The sequence below is a fragment of the Mesocricetus auratus genome, unplaced genomic scaffold (genome assembly GCF_017639785.1).
Source record: "Mesocricetus auratus isolate SY011 unplaced genomic scaffold, BCM_Maur_2.0 Super-Scaffold_100020, whole genome shotgun sequence".
NCBI classification, from domain to species: Eukaryota; Metazoa; Chordata; class Mammalia; order Rodentia; family Cricetidae; genus Mesocricetus; species Mesocricetus auratus.
This window is the reverse complement of record NW_024429201.1, coordinates 25,784,114-25,803,592: the sequence shown is the minus strand read 5'-3', so window position 1 is coordinate 25,803,592 and position 19,479 is coordinate 25,784,114. Positions and strand designations below refer to the sequence as shown.

Genomic DNA, 19,479 nt, shown 5'->3' with positions numbered 1-19,479 from the left:
TTCCAAGGGGCTCTACAGGACAAGCACAAGTCCAAGCTGGATTTTCTAGCTATTGAAAACATACTTTAGGATGTATCAGAAAAAAGGGAAAATGTTATTTCTCCAGTCAAGATGATAACTGAGCCACCAACCATGGAGGCACACACTTCTAATGCCAGCACTCTTAAGGCAGAGGCAGGCGAGCTCTGAGTACGAGGCTAGCCTGGTCTACAGAGTGAATTCTAAGCTAGCCAGGACATTTTTTTTCTAAAGAAAGGAAGGAGGAAGGGAGGGAGGGAGTTAAAATAACTGAGTGTATAGTATTAAAAGAAAACCTTAAATATAATTAAGCATTCCCATCATGGAGAGCAGGACCAGTGAGCTCTGTGTGCCTTCAAGATCCAGCAATTTTGCACACATACTTTACGAACTTTCAGTATAATATCTAAAAATAATCAAGCATATTTTTTCATAAAAAGAAATGCATAACTCCTGATGGCTGACTTAATGGACAACTGTACAGGCTCCATAGAGTGAGAGCATTTTTATTTTAAAAAATTCTGTGTGCCAAACTGCCTAATGAGAACCAATAGTAGCATTGTCCCCCTGAAATGTGACAGGAATTTTCTCTCCACTGTGCCCTGGTCCAGAGATGCTGGACTAAGTTCTGTGCAATAAGTTCACACAATAGATTTTATTCTATAAGATTCTAGCCATTTATTTAACAAAATGGAAATTTCTGATGTCTAGTGCTTTTCTACATTTAAATTTTCAGAGAAGTGGGGTTTACATTCTACAGCATACATGATAAGAAAAGATTTCATTGTAAATTTAGATCAGCTAAAATATTTTCTCTAATGACTAGGACTCATTTTCCTTGAGTGAAGTAAGGTGACATTTTTCTTGTGGAAGAAGTCACACAAGATGTGCCACTAACAAAACCTCCCCTCCTCTCTGATCTGGTTCCTGGGGATTGCTTGTCCAATAACCGGCAGAAATCCATTTCTCTGGTTTTGGTTCCCAGGTCAAGTATAAGTCCTTTGAATTTAAGACACAACTCCAACTGTGAACCAAAGGGTGGAGGCTGAGTTTGCCCTTTCTCGCTCACACACTGCTCCATAAGGTCATGGGGTCCCTGGCTGTCCTCACGTGCTGACCATGGCACCCCCAGCTATCGGTAATGCAGGTGTGTGGGAGACCATCTGAGTAACACACAGCACCTGAGAGAGAGAGAGAATGGCAGCTCTCCACCCCGAACTTGAATTCTTACAAACTCTGAATGGTCAGCATCACTTGTGCCTGACAGAATCTGGGGGCTCTAAGCCCAGATGCAGAGTACATTTCCCAGGCTTCTCCAGAGCGAAGGCAGGATGTACGCCCTCGCTGAATCTATGCCTCACGATGAAGAGCAGCTGTCCACTCTCGGCATTTATGAATAGGAGTCTCTGGTTGGGGTAGTCCAGCAGAATGCCCACTCTGGCTGGACGCTCAGTCGCGTGCACCTCGCTCACAAGACCACTGTAGAAAAACGTGTACCTGAAATGAAACAGAATGAGAGATCCAATTTATAAAATCTCTGGAAGTCCTTAAGATTTGAGAAGAAAAACCACTTGGAAACAATCAAGGTCTCACTTTGTCAGTCTGGTTCCCAGTGATGAGCTGCAATAACATCGCCCTAAGTACATTTGCTGTAGGCCCTCTAGATGCTCAAATGCATAATAGCTCATCCAGCAGAGGTGTGTTTCAATCATTCCGCTCCTTCCGTACTAGGGGGCAGTCCCAGAATAACCAGCATGTGCCTCCCCTGTGATTTTTCTCCACATTCTAATTCTTTCCCAGCTGCCCACATGTTTCAACTGCCGTATTCATGGTGTGTCATTCTCTTGAATAAACTCCTTTGGCTGCCGTGTATTTAAACAGTACTGTGGGCTTGCCTTCCATACAACGCATTCATTTTACATTTTTAAAGATTTATAGGTAACTTACATAAGGGCCTTTGTGAAGTTCAAGAGCAATGCCACTAGTTTTTGCCAACTTCAAGTTTTGAATAAGCACCGCTGTGCCCCCACCCCCATGCCCAGACCGATTTCCCCCTTTTATCTCTAAGTTTTCAGCAGCCAGAGGGTGCTTTGGAGTCACTCTCCAATAGACACATACCCACGTGTTGAACAGGCGAGTCTGTGCACCTTGTTTCTCTCTAGCCCCTCTGGGGGTGTGGGGCAGACAAGCTCTCACTAGGCCATCAGGAATGGGCAGGACAGGAGTGGGTGGGGGAGGGCAGAGAAGGCAGATGGAGCAGCCTGAGAAGGAGGAGGCAGCAGAATGGGCGTGGAGGTGGAGAGAGCAGTCACCATCCGCCGGGCAGTTGGAGAGGCCACCGGCCACTGACAATAGGTCTGAGTCGTACATTCATGGTGGCAGAGACCCTAGGCCAGGCAGTTCCAGGATCCCATGGGTATTAAGAATTGGAACTCTGGGTGACTTGCTTGCATAGAGACCAGCAGTCCCAAATAGGGACAGTAGCCACTAACCACATCTGTCCACTTGAACATTTAACAATGTATAAAATCCAGATTTTCAGCCTTACCTGACACAGTTCAAGAATAGCTGTGACACCATTTTTCTATTATTGAAGAAGGTACTATTGTACAATACAGGTCTAGAGCAGTGGCTCTCAGCCTTCCTAATGCTGCGACCCTTTAATACAGTTCCTCATGTTATGGTGACACCCAACCATAACATGATTTTCATTGCTACTTCATAACTGTAATTTTGCTGCTTCACGAACCGTAAAGTTATCTGTTTTCTAATAGTCTTAGGTGACCCTGTGAAAGGGTTGTTGCCCCTCCCCCAGGGGTTGGGACCCACATGTTGAGAACCACTGGTCTAGAAGGTTCTGAATGACCCAGTGAACTGATGCCCTTTACCTGTGGCTTAGAAAGTCCCTATTCCCAGAAGGTCAGCCCCAGGCAATCCCCATCATGGGGGCAAGAGAAAAAGACATCTTTTAGAATCTTGACTCCATCAGTCCCACAGGGCATGGAGCAATTCCTACTCCTGCTGTTTCCTTCCTAGCACACCAGTCCCTCGTTTTGCTCTTAAGTGAGGACACAGATGATTGTCACAGACCCTGTCCCTTTGGGCCTCTGTGCTACAGTCATGGTCACCAGCCTGGGCTACGACCCTGGTGGATTCTCTAGGGTCTGGGATTTCATGGAAGACGGGCCACTGGGGAAGCCCTTTGAAGGGGTAGTGAGACCATGATCTCTTCCTCTTCTTTCTGCACGCCAGCCTTGATGAGGCAGTCTACCTCTGCCATGAGTTGTCACTGCCACGGTCTAGTGTGCTGTCGCTGGCCCAAAGCAACTGGGAAAAGCCAAAGTGACTGGGGAAAGAGACTCTGAGCTAAAAAGAAGCATTCCTCTGTTAGAGTTGGTTTCCTTTGGTCTTGCTTGGGGAGGATCCCACCCCACCCCCATTTGCCTCCTCCAGTCTGGGACTGCTCAAATAAGAATCAATACTCAATACTCAATACTCAATACTCAAATAAGAATCATCCATAAGCTGGATAATGACTATGGCTCTCAAACTGCCTGCCCTGGGGCTTCTATCACCCTGAACAAAGCTGACCCAGGTTCAGCCAGACCCCTTTTTATGCTGGAGACACTTCCCTCCTCCCTTAGCCTGGTCACTACTTCCTGGTTTCCTTTCTTCACTGTGTCCTGTAAGTGCCCCTCCACCCCGAGCTCTGATGCCACTAGAGATATCTGTGGCTTGACTGTAGAAGAAAATAGAGGGATACAGTGAAATAATGGGGCAGGCAGGGCCACATAGGCACAGACGGCATGGCTAGGGTGAGACCGGACGTGAAGGGCCTTGAACCAGTACAGCAAAGTTAAGAATGGAACCACTGGTGTCTCCCAAGGCCATCTTCACACTTGGGTTCAATCAAGAGCCACAGAGCTGGTTTAAAGTCAGTGAACTAGAAAACTGAGACCCACAGGAAGGCTTGCTGCGCCACTCTCCCAGAATCCTACGGGTTCGTGTGGAACCGTCCCTGTGCCACAACCACAAAGGTAGGTCTACTTGCCTCCCAGAAGCCCACACTGGGCCCGAAAGAACCAGTGACCAAAGTTACAGGAAGACCTTGTCCCCAGAATATACAGTTGTGTTTCCTACAAAGTCAGTACTGGAAATTTGTGATTGGAGAGTTGGGGGCTAGCCTTTGGTTTGTGTTCTCAAGTGTGTAGAGGATCATCACCAGTAGCCTGGCATTGGTGGCGCACACCTTTAATCCAAGCACTTGGGAGGCAGAGGCAAGATCTCTGTGAGTTCGAGGCCAGCCTGGTCTATAGAGGGAGTTCCAGGATAGGCTACAAAGCTACACAGAGAAACCATGTCTCAAACACACACACACACACACACACACACACACACACACACACACACACACACACACACGGGAGGCAGAACAGAACTTTTGGCAATGGCTCTCTCCTTCAGGAGATGGAACTTGGGTCCTTGGGCTTGCTCAGCAAGCACTTTCATCCACTGAATCATGGAAACCTGTAAAGAGTTGTTTTTTTAATGAAATTAATACCTATGTTGGGTTCCTATAATTTGCTAACTGTAAACTCTAGGTTTAAATGATTTTAAACTCTGGGCAGGGGCTGAACCCTTCAGCACAGCACAGCATTGAATATCAATTAATCATAATTGCTCTGACTTGATGAAATGTGACTTTAAATAGCACTCGGAGACGGCATCCTTGTGAACCATCTCAGAGAGTCAAACTGTCAAGTAAAATGCAGGGAAAGATGTGCAGCTGAAGATATGTAAAATCCCAGTCTGGGTGCCTTTTCTGAGAACTTACAAGCAGCAGTACCGAAGGACAGCTTCCTTCTCAAAGTCTTGCATTGGAATAATGCCTGACACTTGGGTGATATATTACAGTGCCAAAGCTCTTCCTTGTGTTTAATTTGATGTGATCCTACAACCCCAAAAAGGTAGCAGGCCAGGCCTCAACCTTACTAAGCCTATGTCAATGACTGGCAAACAAGGCCTTCTGGGATAGACTAAATGCATAAAGAATTGACCAAAGGGTTAACGAACTTGGGGAGAGTAACCAATAGGAGGCAGAATCAAGGGCCAAGCCAGGATGAAAATCAGACCATCCTGCCATGACAGCAAGTTTGCCTGAGCCCTGGAGACTAACAGAGACTAGGGTTTGGTAAACTTATCTATAAGGAGACAGGAAAAATTATCTGGGCATGTGATAGCTACTCAGTCTCTCTCCAGTTTGCCACATTGGTGCAAATGCAGCCATAGACAATACATAAACACATGAACATGACTGCTTTCTAATAAAACTTTATTTACAAAAAGTGAGCATAGGTCAGGTTTTGTCTATGTGCAATAATTTGTCAGTTTCTGCTATAAGTCAATACTGGACAGAGAGCAGGGGAACAACCTCTCTCACTCCTGCCAGTTCCTTCTCTGTAGAGGGAGCCTTTGAACATCACTGTGGTACTTCTTTCCACTAGGGATGAGTTTAGAAGAGAAAACTGCCAGATTCTTCCTTCTCCTATCTCTTCGTCTTGGCTGGTGAGGGGATAAAACATTCTTCTCTGCCTCTCCAGGGACAAGCTGAGCCCCACAGAGCAGACAGGTTGACCCCTCCGTGGATGGCTGAGTCTTCTGCATGGTCATGAGGTTGAATATAAGCCGCCCTCTTGTCTAGTTTCTGTGGTAACCGGAATGATGTTAAACTGCCACACCCTTTGTGTTCACTGTCTTACTTAGTTTGGAAACTGGGCAAGGATGTGACAAGCTCCTCATTAGGTCCCTGCCTAGACACTGTAAATGATCCTCAGATTGTGTTGGGAAAGCTTACCTCTGTGGCTCAGAGCAGTGCATGTACCATGAGGTCTCCCCTTGTCCCACGGCACCAGCCCTCACAGCTGAGCTGGAGCAGATGCCAAGTCGATAGGCCGGGCAGTCTGTGACCGTGGTTTCCCAGTAGTGCTGGCCACAGGCGGGCAGCTCCTCCCCGAGCACGGAGGGGATCCTGCAAGAAAAGTTGATCAGATGAAGGTTACCACAGGAATCACAGCCTTTACCCCATGAGCATCAACCTTACATACCCTTTAGGCAGGGGTCTATCTTCAGAAACTGCTGGCAATTGACTCAAGACACCATCTGTTCCTTATGCTCCCAACCCTGGCCAGATTTCCCCATGATTCACAAACCTCCAGCCTGAATTTGACATGAGCCCACTGTCTTATGCATGCACATAAGGTACATTGTGTTTCTTCAAAGGTCTGGGAACCAGGTGATGACTGGCATAATGGCAGGAAGGAAAAGTCATGCTATAACCTCTGCTCTCAGGAAAATGAAAGGGATATAACAGAGAAAGGTGGGAGAACATGACTTACAAAGTTTTCTTCTTCCAAAATCTGCAAAATTAAAAATGAAATCTCCAGAACTTTTCACATTTTGGATTTTTGGCACACAGGCTCACTATGTAAGACTTGTTGGCCTCAAACTCTGTGATGCACCTTGCACAGCTTTCTTGTATGTTGGGATTATGGGTGTGCACAATCAAGTTCAGCCTTTCAAACCTTCTAGAGCTGAATTCCAGCATGAGCTGACCTTCTTTGTGACAGTGACCCCGTGGAGCACAACTCTTAAATGTCCAGACATCTGGCAAGGCCAGAGCATAGAAGTGAGCAGCAGGAGCGGGGGCCTTGGGGAGGTGCTTCATAGTCTCCATGGCTGCAGGAGCTCTGGAAGGCGAGTTCAAGGCCTCTTTCTGCATGACTGGAGGTGTTTTGATAAAAAGCACAGTGAAACCGGCCTGAGCCCTTGCAACCATGGACAAGTGACCTTGTTTGCAGGGGCTGCTCAGCTTTGCTAGAAAATGGCTGAGACAGCAAGGAGGCATTTTTAACGTCATAGTGTTAATATTCAGTCAGCACTCCTTCCCTCTCCCCTTGAACAGTGAGAAGATGATTAATGCTAGTAAATGCACTTCAATTGCTCTATGTTTTTACCCAATGACTTCACCTCAGAGGAGTGCCAACTGACAAATCCTCACTCCCTGGAGTAAAGCCAGGCATCCTGACATTTATTTGCAAGCTAATTTTCATATATTAATAATAATAAACAAATTTCCATAAAATACATTCCAGTTTCAGTCAAATAGCATCTACGAACTCTTGCAACTCCAGTCTACTTCTTTGTTATTTTTTTAAAAAGAAACCCCATATATCTCTTTCTTAAGATTTATTTTTTAAATTATGTGTATGTGTTGTGTGTGCGGATATTAAACACGAGGGCAGGTGCCCACACAGGCCAGAAGAGGGCATCAGATCCCTAGGAGCTTGAGCTGCAGGCAGTTGTGAGCTGCCCAACATGAGTGCTGAGAACCTAACCCAGGTCCTCTGCAAGGGCATGCTCTTAGCCACTGATCATCTCCAGCCCCACCACTCTATTCTATGGTCACTTCTTGCACTTGTTTTCTCAGCCCACGAATGGCATAATTTTTAGCACCTATAGTGTTCTCGGGCTAGATTCTGGGAATTCAAGGAAGCTAAAACAGGGCTGCTGTTCAGCAGTTATTCATGGTTGCACAGCCTGATAGATACAGATCAGAGGTTCTGGGGAAGGCTGGCCATTTCCAGAAACGTGTAACATGTAAATCTGGCAGTGGACAGTGGAGCATCAAGACGGGACGAGAGTGTGTGCAGGTTACCAGGGACGGGAGTGAATGCTTCACTGTTGACCCTGCTGGCAGCCTACTCTGGGCATGCCAGTGTCTTCTTCAGTATATGTTTCCAAAGCTTTGCTGTAGAACAATCTTTGTACACTGTAAACATGCATTACTCTCATTGGTTAATAAAGAGCTGACTGGCTTATAGCTGGACAGGAAGAGATTGAGCAGGAGAGACAGCCTAGGAGGACCCTGGGAAGAAGAAGGGAGGAGTCTCAGGAACTGGATGAAATGCCATGAGATGCGGAGCAAGCAGGATGGGAAGTGCATAGATGAAGCAAATGAGCCCTGGGGCAGCACACAGATGGATGGAAATGGGTTAATTTAAGTTACGGGAGCTAGCTAAACACAAGCCCGCGCCATTGGCCAAGCACTCGTATTGTAAGTCTCAGTGTGGTTATTTGGGAGCAGCTGCTGGGACACAGAGAACTCAGCCTATACTTTCCCACACTTTCTCCTATTTGACTATTTCAACCATCAAGATAGCTGAGAGAGGAAGACAGAAGGAGAGGAGAGAGAGAGGGGGAGGAGGGAGGGAAGGAGGGAGGGAGGGAGGGAGGGAGGAGAGAGAGAGAGAGAGAGAGAGAGAGAGAGAGAGAGAGAGAGAGAGAGAGAGAGAGAGAGAGCAGGTGAATGCCAGGCGGTCTCCTACCCATGCCAAGCTTTTGGTTCCTGTTTTCTTTGATGTCACTGCCTTTTGTGGGAGCTGCTGGAGGACAAGATTCTGTGGCCAGAACTAAGAACTCAAGAAACCATCCCTATCCAAGTGGTGCACACCTGGGTTGACTGAAAACTAAGTCATTACAGGGTTCTGATTCTCACTGAACCAGAGGTAACACCTTAAAGCAGCCAGTGTCTCAACCAAGGCCATCTGCGCTCACGGTCCCAATAAAAATGTTGACACGGCTTCCAGTGGGTGAACAGTGCTCACTGCACGTATATCTGTAGCATAACTGAGCAAACTCATTGAAGCGAGAATTCGCGCAGTTGATAAGGTACTGGGGAAACTGATCTGCACGGCTGAGCATCAGCCCAGCTGCTTCTACTTACTCCGTCAGCCGTCTCCTCTCTGAGAAGCTGATCACGGTCCCGTTCGAGGAAATCTGGAGAGCTGGGTGAGCTGTTTCTCTCAATAAGAGAAATCTAGTTCCTATGGAAAGAAAATAAGATGACAGCATTGTCACAATGCCAAGCACTAGGCCAACCCATACATGTCAAGCGTGGGCTCCCGTTCTCCTGAAGTCAAAAGTCCTGACTTTGTACTTTCAGTCCACAAATGACACTCCATTCATGAGCAGGTGTGAATGGACGACCTGGGCTGGTCACTCCCACCTGCTGCTGCAGGTGGGGTCTATGCCAGGCCACGTGTGCTCCTTGTAGTATCCACATCACCTGGAAAGGAAGACCCTACCCTGGACCTATTGAATTTGAGTACCTACTCGGACAAAATGCTCAAAGATCTGAGTGTGCTTTAAAATGGGGGCAGATTAGAATAGCCCACAGAGGCTCCAAAGATGGATGGTGCAAGCAGTGTACTGAGATGGTGGGAAAACATTCCTGGATACTCAGCTCTCCCATCTTTTCCTCCAACTCTGGCAGGCCCTAGCAACATCGCAAACAGGGCAGAGCGCCGTGACTTAACGTGCCCCCTCATCCTGTGCCAGCGCAGACCTGGGATAAGGCAGAAGAATGTCCATCTTGCTATCCTTCATTCCTCATAATTGAAAGCTGCCAAATGTTTTTGGTTAGCGTTCTCTGAGGATGTCTCCCCAAATGTTATCACCTATTTGAATTTTTCATTTGTTCGTCCATTTGTTGTTTCACTCATCTGACAAACATTAATTAGCACAAACTAGGGTAAGAAGAACAAAACTGGAAACCTGTCACAGAGTTCAAAGGATAACAGAATGAGAAAACCGTTACACACAACCCACGCCTATAAATTACAGTGCGTGCTGAGTGAATCACAAAGCATCTGCGAAGATTTCTAAGACCACGAATGCTCCAACCCATCCCCAGATCAAACACATCCATTTCTCCGGAGTGAGACGAGGGGATCAGTGTTGCTAAGCACAGCAAATCTTCAGACCCTCTGAAGAACACAAATAAAAGAATCATCCTGACGCTGGATCAATGGGACCTCATGACAAGTCCTCTCACTGACAGCAGGCTGGAACTTTGTGAAGCTGCCTTAGGGGTCTCCTCTGCATGGCAGAAGGGGAGGCATGCAGACACCCAGACATCCCAACTCTGTGCTAAGCAGAAAGTACCTCTGGTGGAGATGAGAGCAGCTTCACTCTGCTCACTTGTCCCGAATGCATTGATGGCTCTCACATAGAAGAAGTAATTGTCATTGGGTTGGAGGTTAACTTTCAGCTGGAGACCTTTAATTCCAGAGAAAGATCTAAACACAAAAGGAAGATAATTTTGAATATGATGTCATGTGATTAATACTTCCCTTCTGTAGAGAATGGACATATTTCATTATCAACAAATAACTCATTTTCTTCCTTTCTAATTAATGGGCTAGCAAGACTTTTAAAAAAAAGGAAAGAAAAAATAGAAAAATCGCCATTGTCCACCAAGATGACTTTGCTGAATTATTTCTATTTTCAATCACCTTTTGTTCAGTATATACCTTCTAGAATATTCCTCAGTACAAAACAGACACCATTTTGAAAAACTTCAGAAAAAAAAAAAGAATACTAGTGATCCTGTGGTTAATGAGCCCCAAGAACATGTTATTTTCTTAATTGATTTTGGATGAGGTGACAGCTTTGGAGTGAGATGCTGTGAAGTCTGTTTACAACACAAAGCATCCCAATTATCTCATCAACGGATCCGAACTGTGAAAACCTCAGGGCGTATGATGATCTTGTACCTGGCCGCTCCAGTGCCACTAAGGTTAGCAAGAATACAGCTCTTCAAAGCAAACAGTATCTTTCCAAAGAAACATAATCTTGGCAAGAAAAGAGAATTCTAATTGCCACCCCCCAAAGTCCTCAAAGCTGCTATTATTCCTAAATTGCCCATTTAAAGGGAAAGTGCACCTACATGGCATTGGCCTGCAAGTGAACTGTGGTAGCCCAGCCATCCAAACAGAGGAGAACTTGCTGAGTTTGAAGGTGGGGCTCTCTGGACTTGCCAAGGAGCTGGAGTGGGCTTCTTTCCCAGGCTCTACTCTGGGTGATACCCTGGACTAGAGTGTGGATACAAGCCCACTGGCCTCTCTCCTTCAGAACGCACTGGGAGCTGCTTGGAGACTTGCAAGGTGGCCTACTTGCTGATGGAATTACTGTTAGCCTGGCTGCTGGAGTGGAGTTCTTTTCCTGGAGGTCATGCTCTGAGTGGTCAGGAAAAACACCCTGTTCTAGCTCACTCTGGGACCATGGAGTTTGTTGCTGTTTTTATTAATGAAATGCGCTACAAAGGCATTAAACCATGATTTTCCCCCAGGGGATTTCTACAAATTTCTCTCCTTGATACCTGCTGTAGAGAATAATTACATGGAGAAGCAGAAAAAAGATAAAATACATTGTGGATTAAGAAAACAATATACTTTAGATTATTGTGTTGGGGGTTGAACCTAGGGCTCCATGCCTGTGCTCTAACCACTAAGCTAAGCTGTATCCTCAGGTCTTTCTCTGTAGACTAAGTGCCACTTACACAGCCCCAGCTGGCCTCAAACCAATTCACAATCCTCCTGGCTGCTGCCTCCTAAGTGCTAAGATTAAGGATGCTAAGATTCTAGGCTAAGACATCTGAAGCCTAACATGTCTTCAAGAAAAAAAAAATTGTATGGAATGCAATCCTGTCCCCACCCCATGACTGCAAATACAAAACTCACAGTATGGGCCTTGGGAGGGTGGGGGTAGGGAGCAGGGTTGGTTCTGCAATTCTGCTGGTCAGTGCCTGGAAAAGGTCAGCACACACTTCTCAAATGATACTGGTTGTTATTTCTGGACCTACTACCCCTCGGGGCTCCAGAGAGCAGTATATTTAGCTATGCTGAGAAAGGAGGGGTGAAATTGAGCCATTTGACCATTAATGACTAGCTGTGCTACAGTTAATTAGTGAAAACACATGTTCTACAGTGGCAAGTGTAATTCCCAGCTAATATTTTAGATTATTAGTCTGGGGCAGATGCATTGCTTGTCTTATTTAAGTTGACAGCCAAAGGAATGTTTTAAATAAACACAGATAACAATCAGTAATAAAATTATTGTTTTAATACACACACTCAGCATGAACTGAATCTTACACTTCATTTGCTTACTAAATAACTTCAGATTGATCACTTATCATTTTCACAGGACCTGTCACCCTGGATCCTGAGGGGGAAGGGGCAGGGGAAGGCGAGGAAGCTTCAGCTCTAGAGACTACACATAAAAAGCAGCCTCATTTTGTAGTGGCATGGTTGCTATATGTCAAGAATGTTTTCGGAAATCTGTCGAGGAGAGCAAATGCCACGTATGCAATTAACTTCATACCATGTGCCATCACTTGGGCAAAGTACAAAGACTATATGGTGCTGAAATCAAACCTCAGCACCCTGCCCTGCCCTGAGCACATGAGATGGCCACACAGATGTGCAGAAGGCCCTCACCCTGTCTGCAAAACACAAGCACCAAGCATAAACACAGAAGATGGAAGAGTAAATGTGGTGGCTTTTACTGTCAAAAGTCACCGTCTTCTGCTCAAGCACCAGGACAAAGGTCAGACACAAACATGCTTTGCCCTGTCTCCTTACTTACTTAGATGTCAGTTAAGTTTTCATCTCAGCCACGGCTGTTTACTACTCCCTTGCATAACTTATGACTTCATTATTACCTCAAAACCAAAACCAAAAGCTTGTCAGGATTTCCACTGAATCCACATGGAACTTGACCTACTACAGTAGAATCTAAGTTCACAGAACATGCAAACTGAAGTAAGTGACAGGGAGCACCTGGAACCACCGTAAATTGTTTGCCTTAGATAATATGGGATGCAAGCTGAGCATGGCGACACACATTTAAAAATATCAATATTCAGCAGGCTAAGATAGGAGAATCCTGAGTTCGAGTCTTGGCATGTTAGATATTGTCTCAGTGGAAGTAAGGATGGGGTTATACCAGTAAGAAAAGTGATACCGACTAAAAGTCTAGAACCAGTAATAGAATTCAAAGGATAATAAGAAATGGCTCAAATGGTCTCACTTTGGGTCCTCGAGTGTGGGATTTCTTTTTATAAGAACCATGGAGAATGGAAACGACTGAGTAGATGATGAGGCAAGATGGGGATTCTGGCATGGCAGTGAATTGACAACTGCTGGTAACCTGGAGCTAGACTCAGGATGCTGAGCCCAGTGGGTGCTCCAGGGACTCTCACCTGCTCATCTCTCCAACAGCAGCACAATTATTCCTTAGGCTCCTGAGCCATCTAGCAGAGATGGAAGAGCCCCGCTCAGCAGGCCACAGGGCTGCTTCCTGAATGAAGGACACTGTCTCCTTCTCAGTAGTGGTGGAGAGCAGCCGAGTGAAAGCCAGTAGAAAATGATGTTTAAAGTAAAGAAGGACTACCTAGATCGAACCCTATCATTCTTTACCCTTTCCTAGAAAAGACTGGGAATCCTGGCACACTCATGACTGGCAATGGAACAAAGGTCATTTTAGGTAGGACTTGAAAATGAATTTTTGGGAAGAAATCTTTATGGACATCATGTTTATGAAGGAAATTACTAAAAGCATTCCCTCTAGGTCAGAAAGAGAGAGAAGGTTAAAAACTAATTAGTAAGTAGGAGGTAAAAACTACTGCCATCTGCAGATGACTTACCTAGAAATCGGCTGAACACTCTTCCATAAGAGGATTCCATAGGACAGCTAGATATGAAACTAACGTAAGAAACTAGGGTCCACTTGCTTTGCATGCTTGAAACCCTAGGCTCCATCCCCAGTATCATCAAAACCTTCATTAAAAAATACAACCAGACAGAAGATAGGACTGAGATGGGAGAATGGCAGCAAATATGAAGGGGTGCAGGAAAATATATGAGACCCATGTTAGGGACATCTGCCGATGCTACTAAAAGAAACATGCCCTTTCTTCTGCAGGAGAATAAGGTGTCATAGAACCTTCAGTTCCCTCCGAAGATAATCTACCAATCCAGCATGCTCTCTAAAAATAACAAATTGTCTAGAGTCAGTAGATGGAGGAAGCTACACAAGCGAACTCTGAAAATAAAATACAAACTAGAAGTAGAAAAAAATATCATGGGTGGGCCACCTAACCCCCAAGGACCCTAGATAGGAAAGCTTATTGTGCCCATACTCTGAACCTTCAAAACCACCAAGAGACCAGATCCAATGCAAAAGCATTAACTCTGGTCCTCCGTCCATCTGACACAGTGGGTGGAGCAGGAGGGACCCTGAGCGGTGGTGGGGCAGGACATATATTGGAGTGTCTGGGGGTTCACCAGTTGCATAGCAACAGTCTCAGGATAGGTGCACCTCCGGACTTGGGAAGCCTGTCCTGAACTGATTGGTTGGTCAGCTGCAGCTGCAGAAAGGTTGCTGTGCCTAGAAACCATCCCAGGGCAGTTGCTTCACCCTGCATAGCAACTGATAATAGTGGTATTATCAATAAAGCACATCCAGAGCCTGCCTGCTAACTTCTGATTGGTTCCTTGCCACATGAAGGGCATCTGGCTTCCTAGCGATTAGGGCAAGGTTGGGAGCTCAACATGTGCTGAGTCAGGGGTCTATGTCTTTCTGGGTCTTTTCTGCAGCCTGTCATGGCTGCCAAAGCAGGGAGCTGGGCCCTTCAAGCTCTGCTACTAAAAGCAGTGTGGTACTTAAGCATAAGCCCACAGAGTTCAAGGTCAGGAATGGAGCCAGGCAAATAGACTCTTACGTAAGCATTTCAGATCACAGGAAGAAATAAGAACTTCATTTTGAGACAACCAGATTACCATATGAAGGAAGGTGGGAGGAAGAGAGGGAGAGAGGACAAGTGGAAGGGAAAGAGCACTGAGTTTAATGGTGCATACCTACAACCTGCAATCCAGCACTTGAGAGGCAGAAATAGGGGGCACTGCAGTAAATTCAAGGTCAGTCTGGTCTATATAGCAAGTTCCAGGCCAGACAGGGCTACACAGTGAGGTCCTGTCTCAAAATCAGTCAACCAATCAAATAAAGTTGGAATCTCTACTTCATACCTCCTACCAAAGTAATTCCAAATGATAAAATAGATTTTTAAAACAAATTTAAGAAAATGGGAGGACATGTATAATATATACATGCATATATTCAGAGAGAAGCATTTTAAAATATTACAAAAAACTGAAAGCTTTCTCAAAAGAAATTGATAAATTCAACTAAATTAACATTTTAAAATATTCATGACAAAATATGTTTTAAAAGATTTCAAACTCACACAGGAAAGCTAACTTCCTTTAAAAAAAACAAAGAAAAGGAACTATGAATAAAAAAGAAAATGTCATAATCTAACTGGGGAGAAACGGTAAGAGAAGTGAACAGCCATAGAAAAGGAAGTGTGCAACTCAGACCACAGGAAAAGGCATCAAACCAGCAACGGAGTCAAACACTTAAACTGTAGTTGTGATTTCCAGCTATCTACCTGTCAAAAGTCAGACAAGTGTGAGGAACCAGGCATTCCTATACACTGCTGGCCAGAGAATAAGCCCTGGCAATCCCTATGAAGTTGGCATATCTATCAAAATTCAAAAGATACATAGCTTTAACCAGTCTATTTTGAGAAATCTATTCCACAGATAAATTGTAAATCAGTGAACTTGTATACTCGTGGGTTGTTTCCTACAACATAGTTGGGGACAACAAGAGACTAGGTCTCCTCAACTGGTCAAATAACTTGAAGATGTCTCCTCAATTGGTAAATAAGTTGAATAACATTCTGAAAACAGAATACAATGGAATTGTTTTTAAAAACTGAGGCAGTCCCATGGGTATGAATGCTCACAGAGGTATATGTTTAAGCAAGGAAAGCAAATTGGCAGAAATACATGTAGGATTGGTGGCATTTGTTGGGAAATTATAGATGCTTTTATCTGAAAGGTTAAAAATGAATCAAATGGCAGTTAATGCCTTTAGGGACAGGAATTGAGAGATGAAGAATAGATACAAAGAAAATTAAGGTTCTCTGTCTTCCCTTTTTGTCTTTTTGTACCATAAGCACATGTAATGGGCCCAAAATTTTAAAAAATTATCTTTTAAAAGCAATATTACTAAGCAGCAAAGAGTTCAAGATCAGATTGAACCTGCTTACAGAATCTCGAAGTCTACACTTGCTTGTATTGAGGCATCTGCACTGGCTTGTCCTTGGGGTTCTGACAGGATACACCCTCAGCTGCAGCCACTAAGAAGAGCACCACCTGGGCACATTCACTTTGCTCCCTTTTAAAGGGGCCCTGCCCACCTCCCATCTTCCTGTCTCTCTTTCTTTCTTTCCCTCTTTCTGTTCCTCTCTGTCTCTCCCTTCCTCTCCCTCTCTCTCTCTCCTCCTCTTTCCTCTCTTCGGCTGCTCCTGTCTCTGGAGACCGGCCTCCCCGCTTCCCTTTCCACTTTTTATGATCCCTTTCCCTAATTAAAAAAACAAAAAAACAAAAACCTCTGCTTGAACCCTGTCACATGGCATCTTTCTCTCGTGTGCACTGCTTTTTTTAAATAACAACAACACTCATTTGAGCACTTTGAAGGAGCTTCTCGTGCGTTTGCTGATCCAATGACTTGATCCTGAGAGAAAGAACACACATGCTTAAGGTGACTAGAAAGGCGGGCAAGTGTGGGGAGTAAATATTCTCTGTACTGTTGTGTTCTGGGGAGAGGGTGGCCTGTGTACAAACAGTATGGAAGAATCCAGTGCCACCACTCCTGGAAGCAGCCTAGGGATGGTGCCATCACCACCATAGTGCACAGCAGATGGCTAAGTATGAATTGTTGTTTAAAAACACAGTTGGCTCTTACTGGCTTCCGTGTTGGCAGTACCAACATCTAACCAGCCAGTCAATACCACGTACTGTGAACTGTGAACAGAGCACATGCTGGGTCTGTGGGAGCAATGAGCAAAGCAGTTTCCCAACTGCCGGGGCATCCAAACCGGCGAGTTTGAAAAATCGTTTTTTAATTAATTCTTCTTTAGATAGGGCCTCACTGTGCAGCCCAAGCTAGCATTGCTTGCATTCACTGTGTAATTTATGTTGACCTCCAGCTCCTGGAACTCTTGCCTCAGCCCCAAGGCACTAGGATTCCAGGTATAGGCCACCACACCCAGCTTCTGGACTAGGTTCCTGAAGGGGCCAGGGCATCTGAAGTACAGTCCTGACGGTGGGAGATGGAGAGGAAAAAGAAGGAAAGGGGAAATTACATAACATAAGCAACATTACATATAAAAGAAAGCCAGAATGGTGGCTCATGGCTGTGACCGCAGTGCCTGGAAGGCTGAGGCAATAGGATTGCTGTAAGTTCCAGCCAGCTACAGCATGGGACCCTCTCTCAAAACAACAACAAAACCAAAAACAAACACAAGACACAAACTGATCAATTTGTTTATAAATCCTTAACTAATCATAAATACAGAAAAAATTTAAAATGGAAAACATCAGTTAAATCAAGGTTAAGAAAAAAAGTCTTTTTATGCTAATTTTCCACAATTAAAAAAACTTGGTAAATAAAATTTTAACAGAACCATTTTTCTTTTGATAAACAAGAGTATTATGAGACTCTGTGTTACTAAGTAGCACCATTATTTCACAACAGAGCAGAAAAACAAGGCAGGCACTACATGCTGACAACCACAGGGCACTGGCTTTCCTGTGGCTCGAATCTGTCAGCAAATCAATGTGCACCAAAGGGTCCAGGAGAAGGGGCCTGGATTTCTGTTTTCTCTGTCTGTACTCTGCAAAGCCTCAACAATACTGCTTATATTCCAGACAGAGGTTCCCAGGAGTCTTGTAATACTGCGGATCCTCCAAGCTCTCCTCTACTGCCCCCTGGTCGTCTATGTGGACAGTTACTTGAGGTCCCCAGGCCAGTCTTCTGAGAATAATGATTAACACTTATGCTTTCAGACACTGCCTGGAAATGATTAATAGGTGTGTGTGTGTGTGTGTGTGTGTGTGTGCGCGCGCGCGCGCGCACGCGCATCTCTTGTACAACTGCTCTTAAAGACCACCACTGTTACCTTAAGAGCCCTTATATAAAGATCTCCATGAAAATTCATCTCAGAGCCGAATGTCATGGAGTACAATTGTCTTAGAGGAATGCTGTGCTTCCTTTTTAAAAGAGAAAGGAGTTACATAACCTCCTTCTTCCTCTCTCTCTCCATCCCTCCCCCTCTCTCCAGTTTTTATTTAAGCTGCCAGGCAGTTCAGGTTTGAGTTTTGTCTTCCACTGATGTTCCGTTCTCGGCCTGGTCTTTCTAACAGTCTTCTCTCCCTTGCATCATTTGGTTCTTACACTCACGGAACTGTTCTGGGGCTCTGTCACTCAGGGGGGCTTCACAGCAAATGCTTTTGGAAAACTGATATAGCATACATGAAGAGGAGGACAGGTCACACCCCCACTGTCCCAGGTTCTATTGTACAACCTGGGAAGGGATATGAGGTACCCAGTACCCAGTTAAGTTAGAGTCTTTTAGGTAGAAAGACTTTTCTTAGAAAACACTGAATGTCAAGAACACTAGGGGGAACCATCACACCACGCCCCTCCCAAAGGCTTTTGCAAAGGGACCAGGAAAACTATTCACATAAACACAGCCCATTACCTCATAATCACTCAGTGAATGTGGGGTCTGCCATACATTTTGGTGATTCTCCTGTGGCCCAGAGAAGCAAGCCTGGAGCCTTTCACCCACAGGCTACAGAGAAGGCCCAAATACTAGCTGTTGACTGATGGTCAGTCATCCACCATCTATCTACTGGAAGCTTACTAAGAAAGCTTTTAAAGAGATAGAAATCGAGGTTCCTCCCGGCTGCCTATAAGGACAGAGCAGCAGGAGTTCCCAGCTGGGGCACCTGCCTCTCAGTGGCAACTCTGTCTCTGCTCTACCGTTGGCCCCACAGTTGGACACAGGAGAGCGAGCTCACAGGCCCAGCACCCATGCAGACCTTCCTGAAGGATACTCACCCTCAAGAGTATGGTCCAGAGGTAATCTCTGGATGCCACAGCCTAAGGCGGAGGCAGGGACAGGAAGCTCACCCCCAACTAATTTGTGGAGTATTGCGTCTCACAGATTTGTCATTCAATGCACAACTTCTCTGCACAACCCACACAGCTAATTCCTGTACTATATTTCTCTCAGTTTTCCTCCTCCACCTACGCTCCTGCTGACTTCTCTCTGCACCGGGGGAGACGGAGCAGCTGAGGAAACAGAGTGGTGGAAAAAAATTGAAAGTGTTTTGAGCCCACCCAAGCTGAGGAGAGCATTCAAAGAAAAACAGGAAGAGTAGGAGACCCTCCATCTCACACACAAGCCAAAGATTGTCAACTCCTCCCACTCACCTCCAGTCCCAACAGGCGCTGACTGTGTGACCAAGCTTTGGTACCCACATGAAAAAAAAAAGCAAAATTTTAGAAGAATTATGAAAGAGGCTTCACTGCTTAGCTATTTCAGATACTGTGTCATGGAGCAAGGGGGCACGGTAGGCTCACTCATTCCATTCACCCCCCCCCCCAGAATTCAACCAGCATCATTGGTCTTAAATTAGAATATCT

At 45.3% G+C, this 19,479-nt stretch overlaps 1 protein-coding gene across 1 annotated transcript in view; it reads right to left on the bottom strand.

The window, feature by feature from the left end:
- Positions 1 to 671: 671 nt before the first annotated feature.
- Positions 672 to 19,479, bottom strand: part of Cmya5 (cardiomyopathy associated 5) — a 96,544-nt gene continuing 77,736 nt past the window's right edge. The window contains exons 10-13 of the mRNA XM_040728986.1: positions 10,021 to 10,154; positions 8,801 to 8,900; positions 5,873 to 6,046; positions 672 to 1,515 (exon numbers count right to left, since the gene is read on the bottom strand). Of these exons, the coding sequence (XP_040584920.1) occupies positions 1,269 to 1,515; positions 5,873 to 6,046; positions 8,801 to 8,900; positions 10,021 to 10,154 (655 nt within the window). The 3' untranslated portion in view covers positions 672 to 1,268. The remainder of the gene's footprint in view (positions 1,516 to 5,872; positions 6,047 to 8,800; positions 8,901 to 10,020; positions 10,155 to 19,479) is intronic.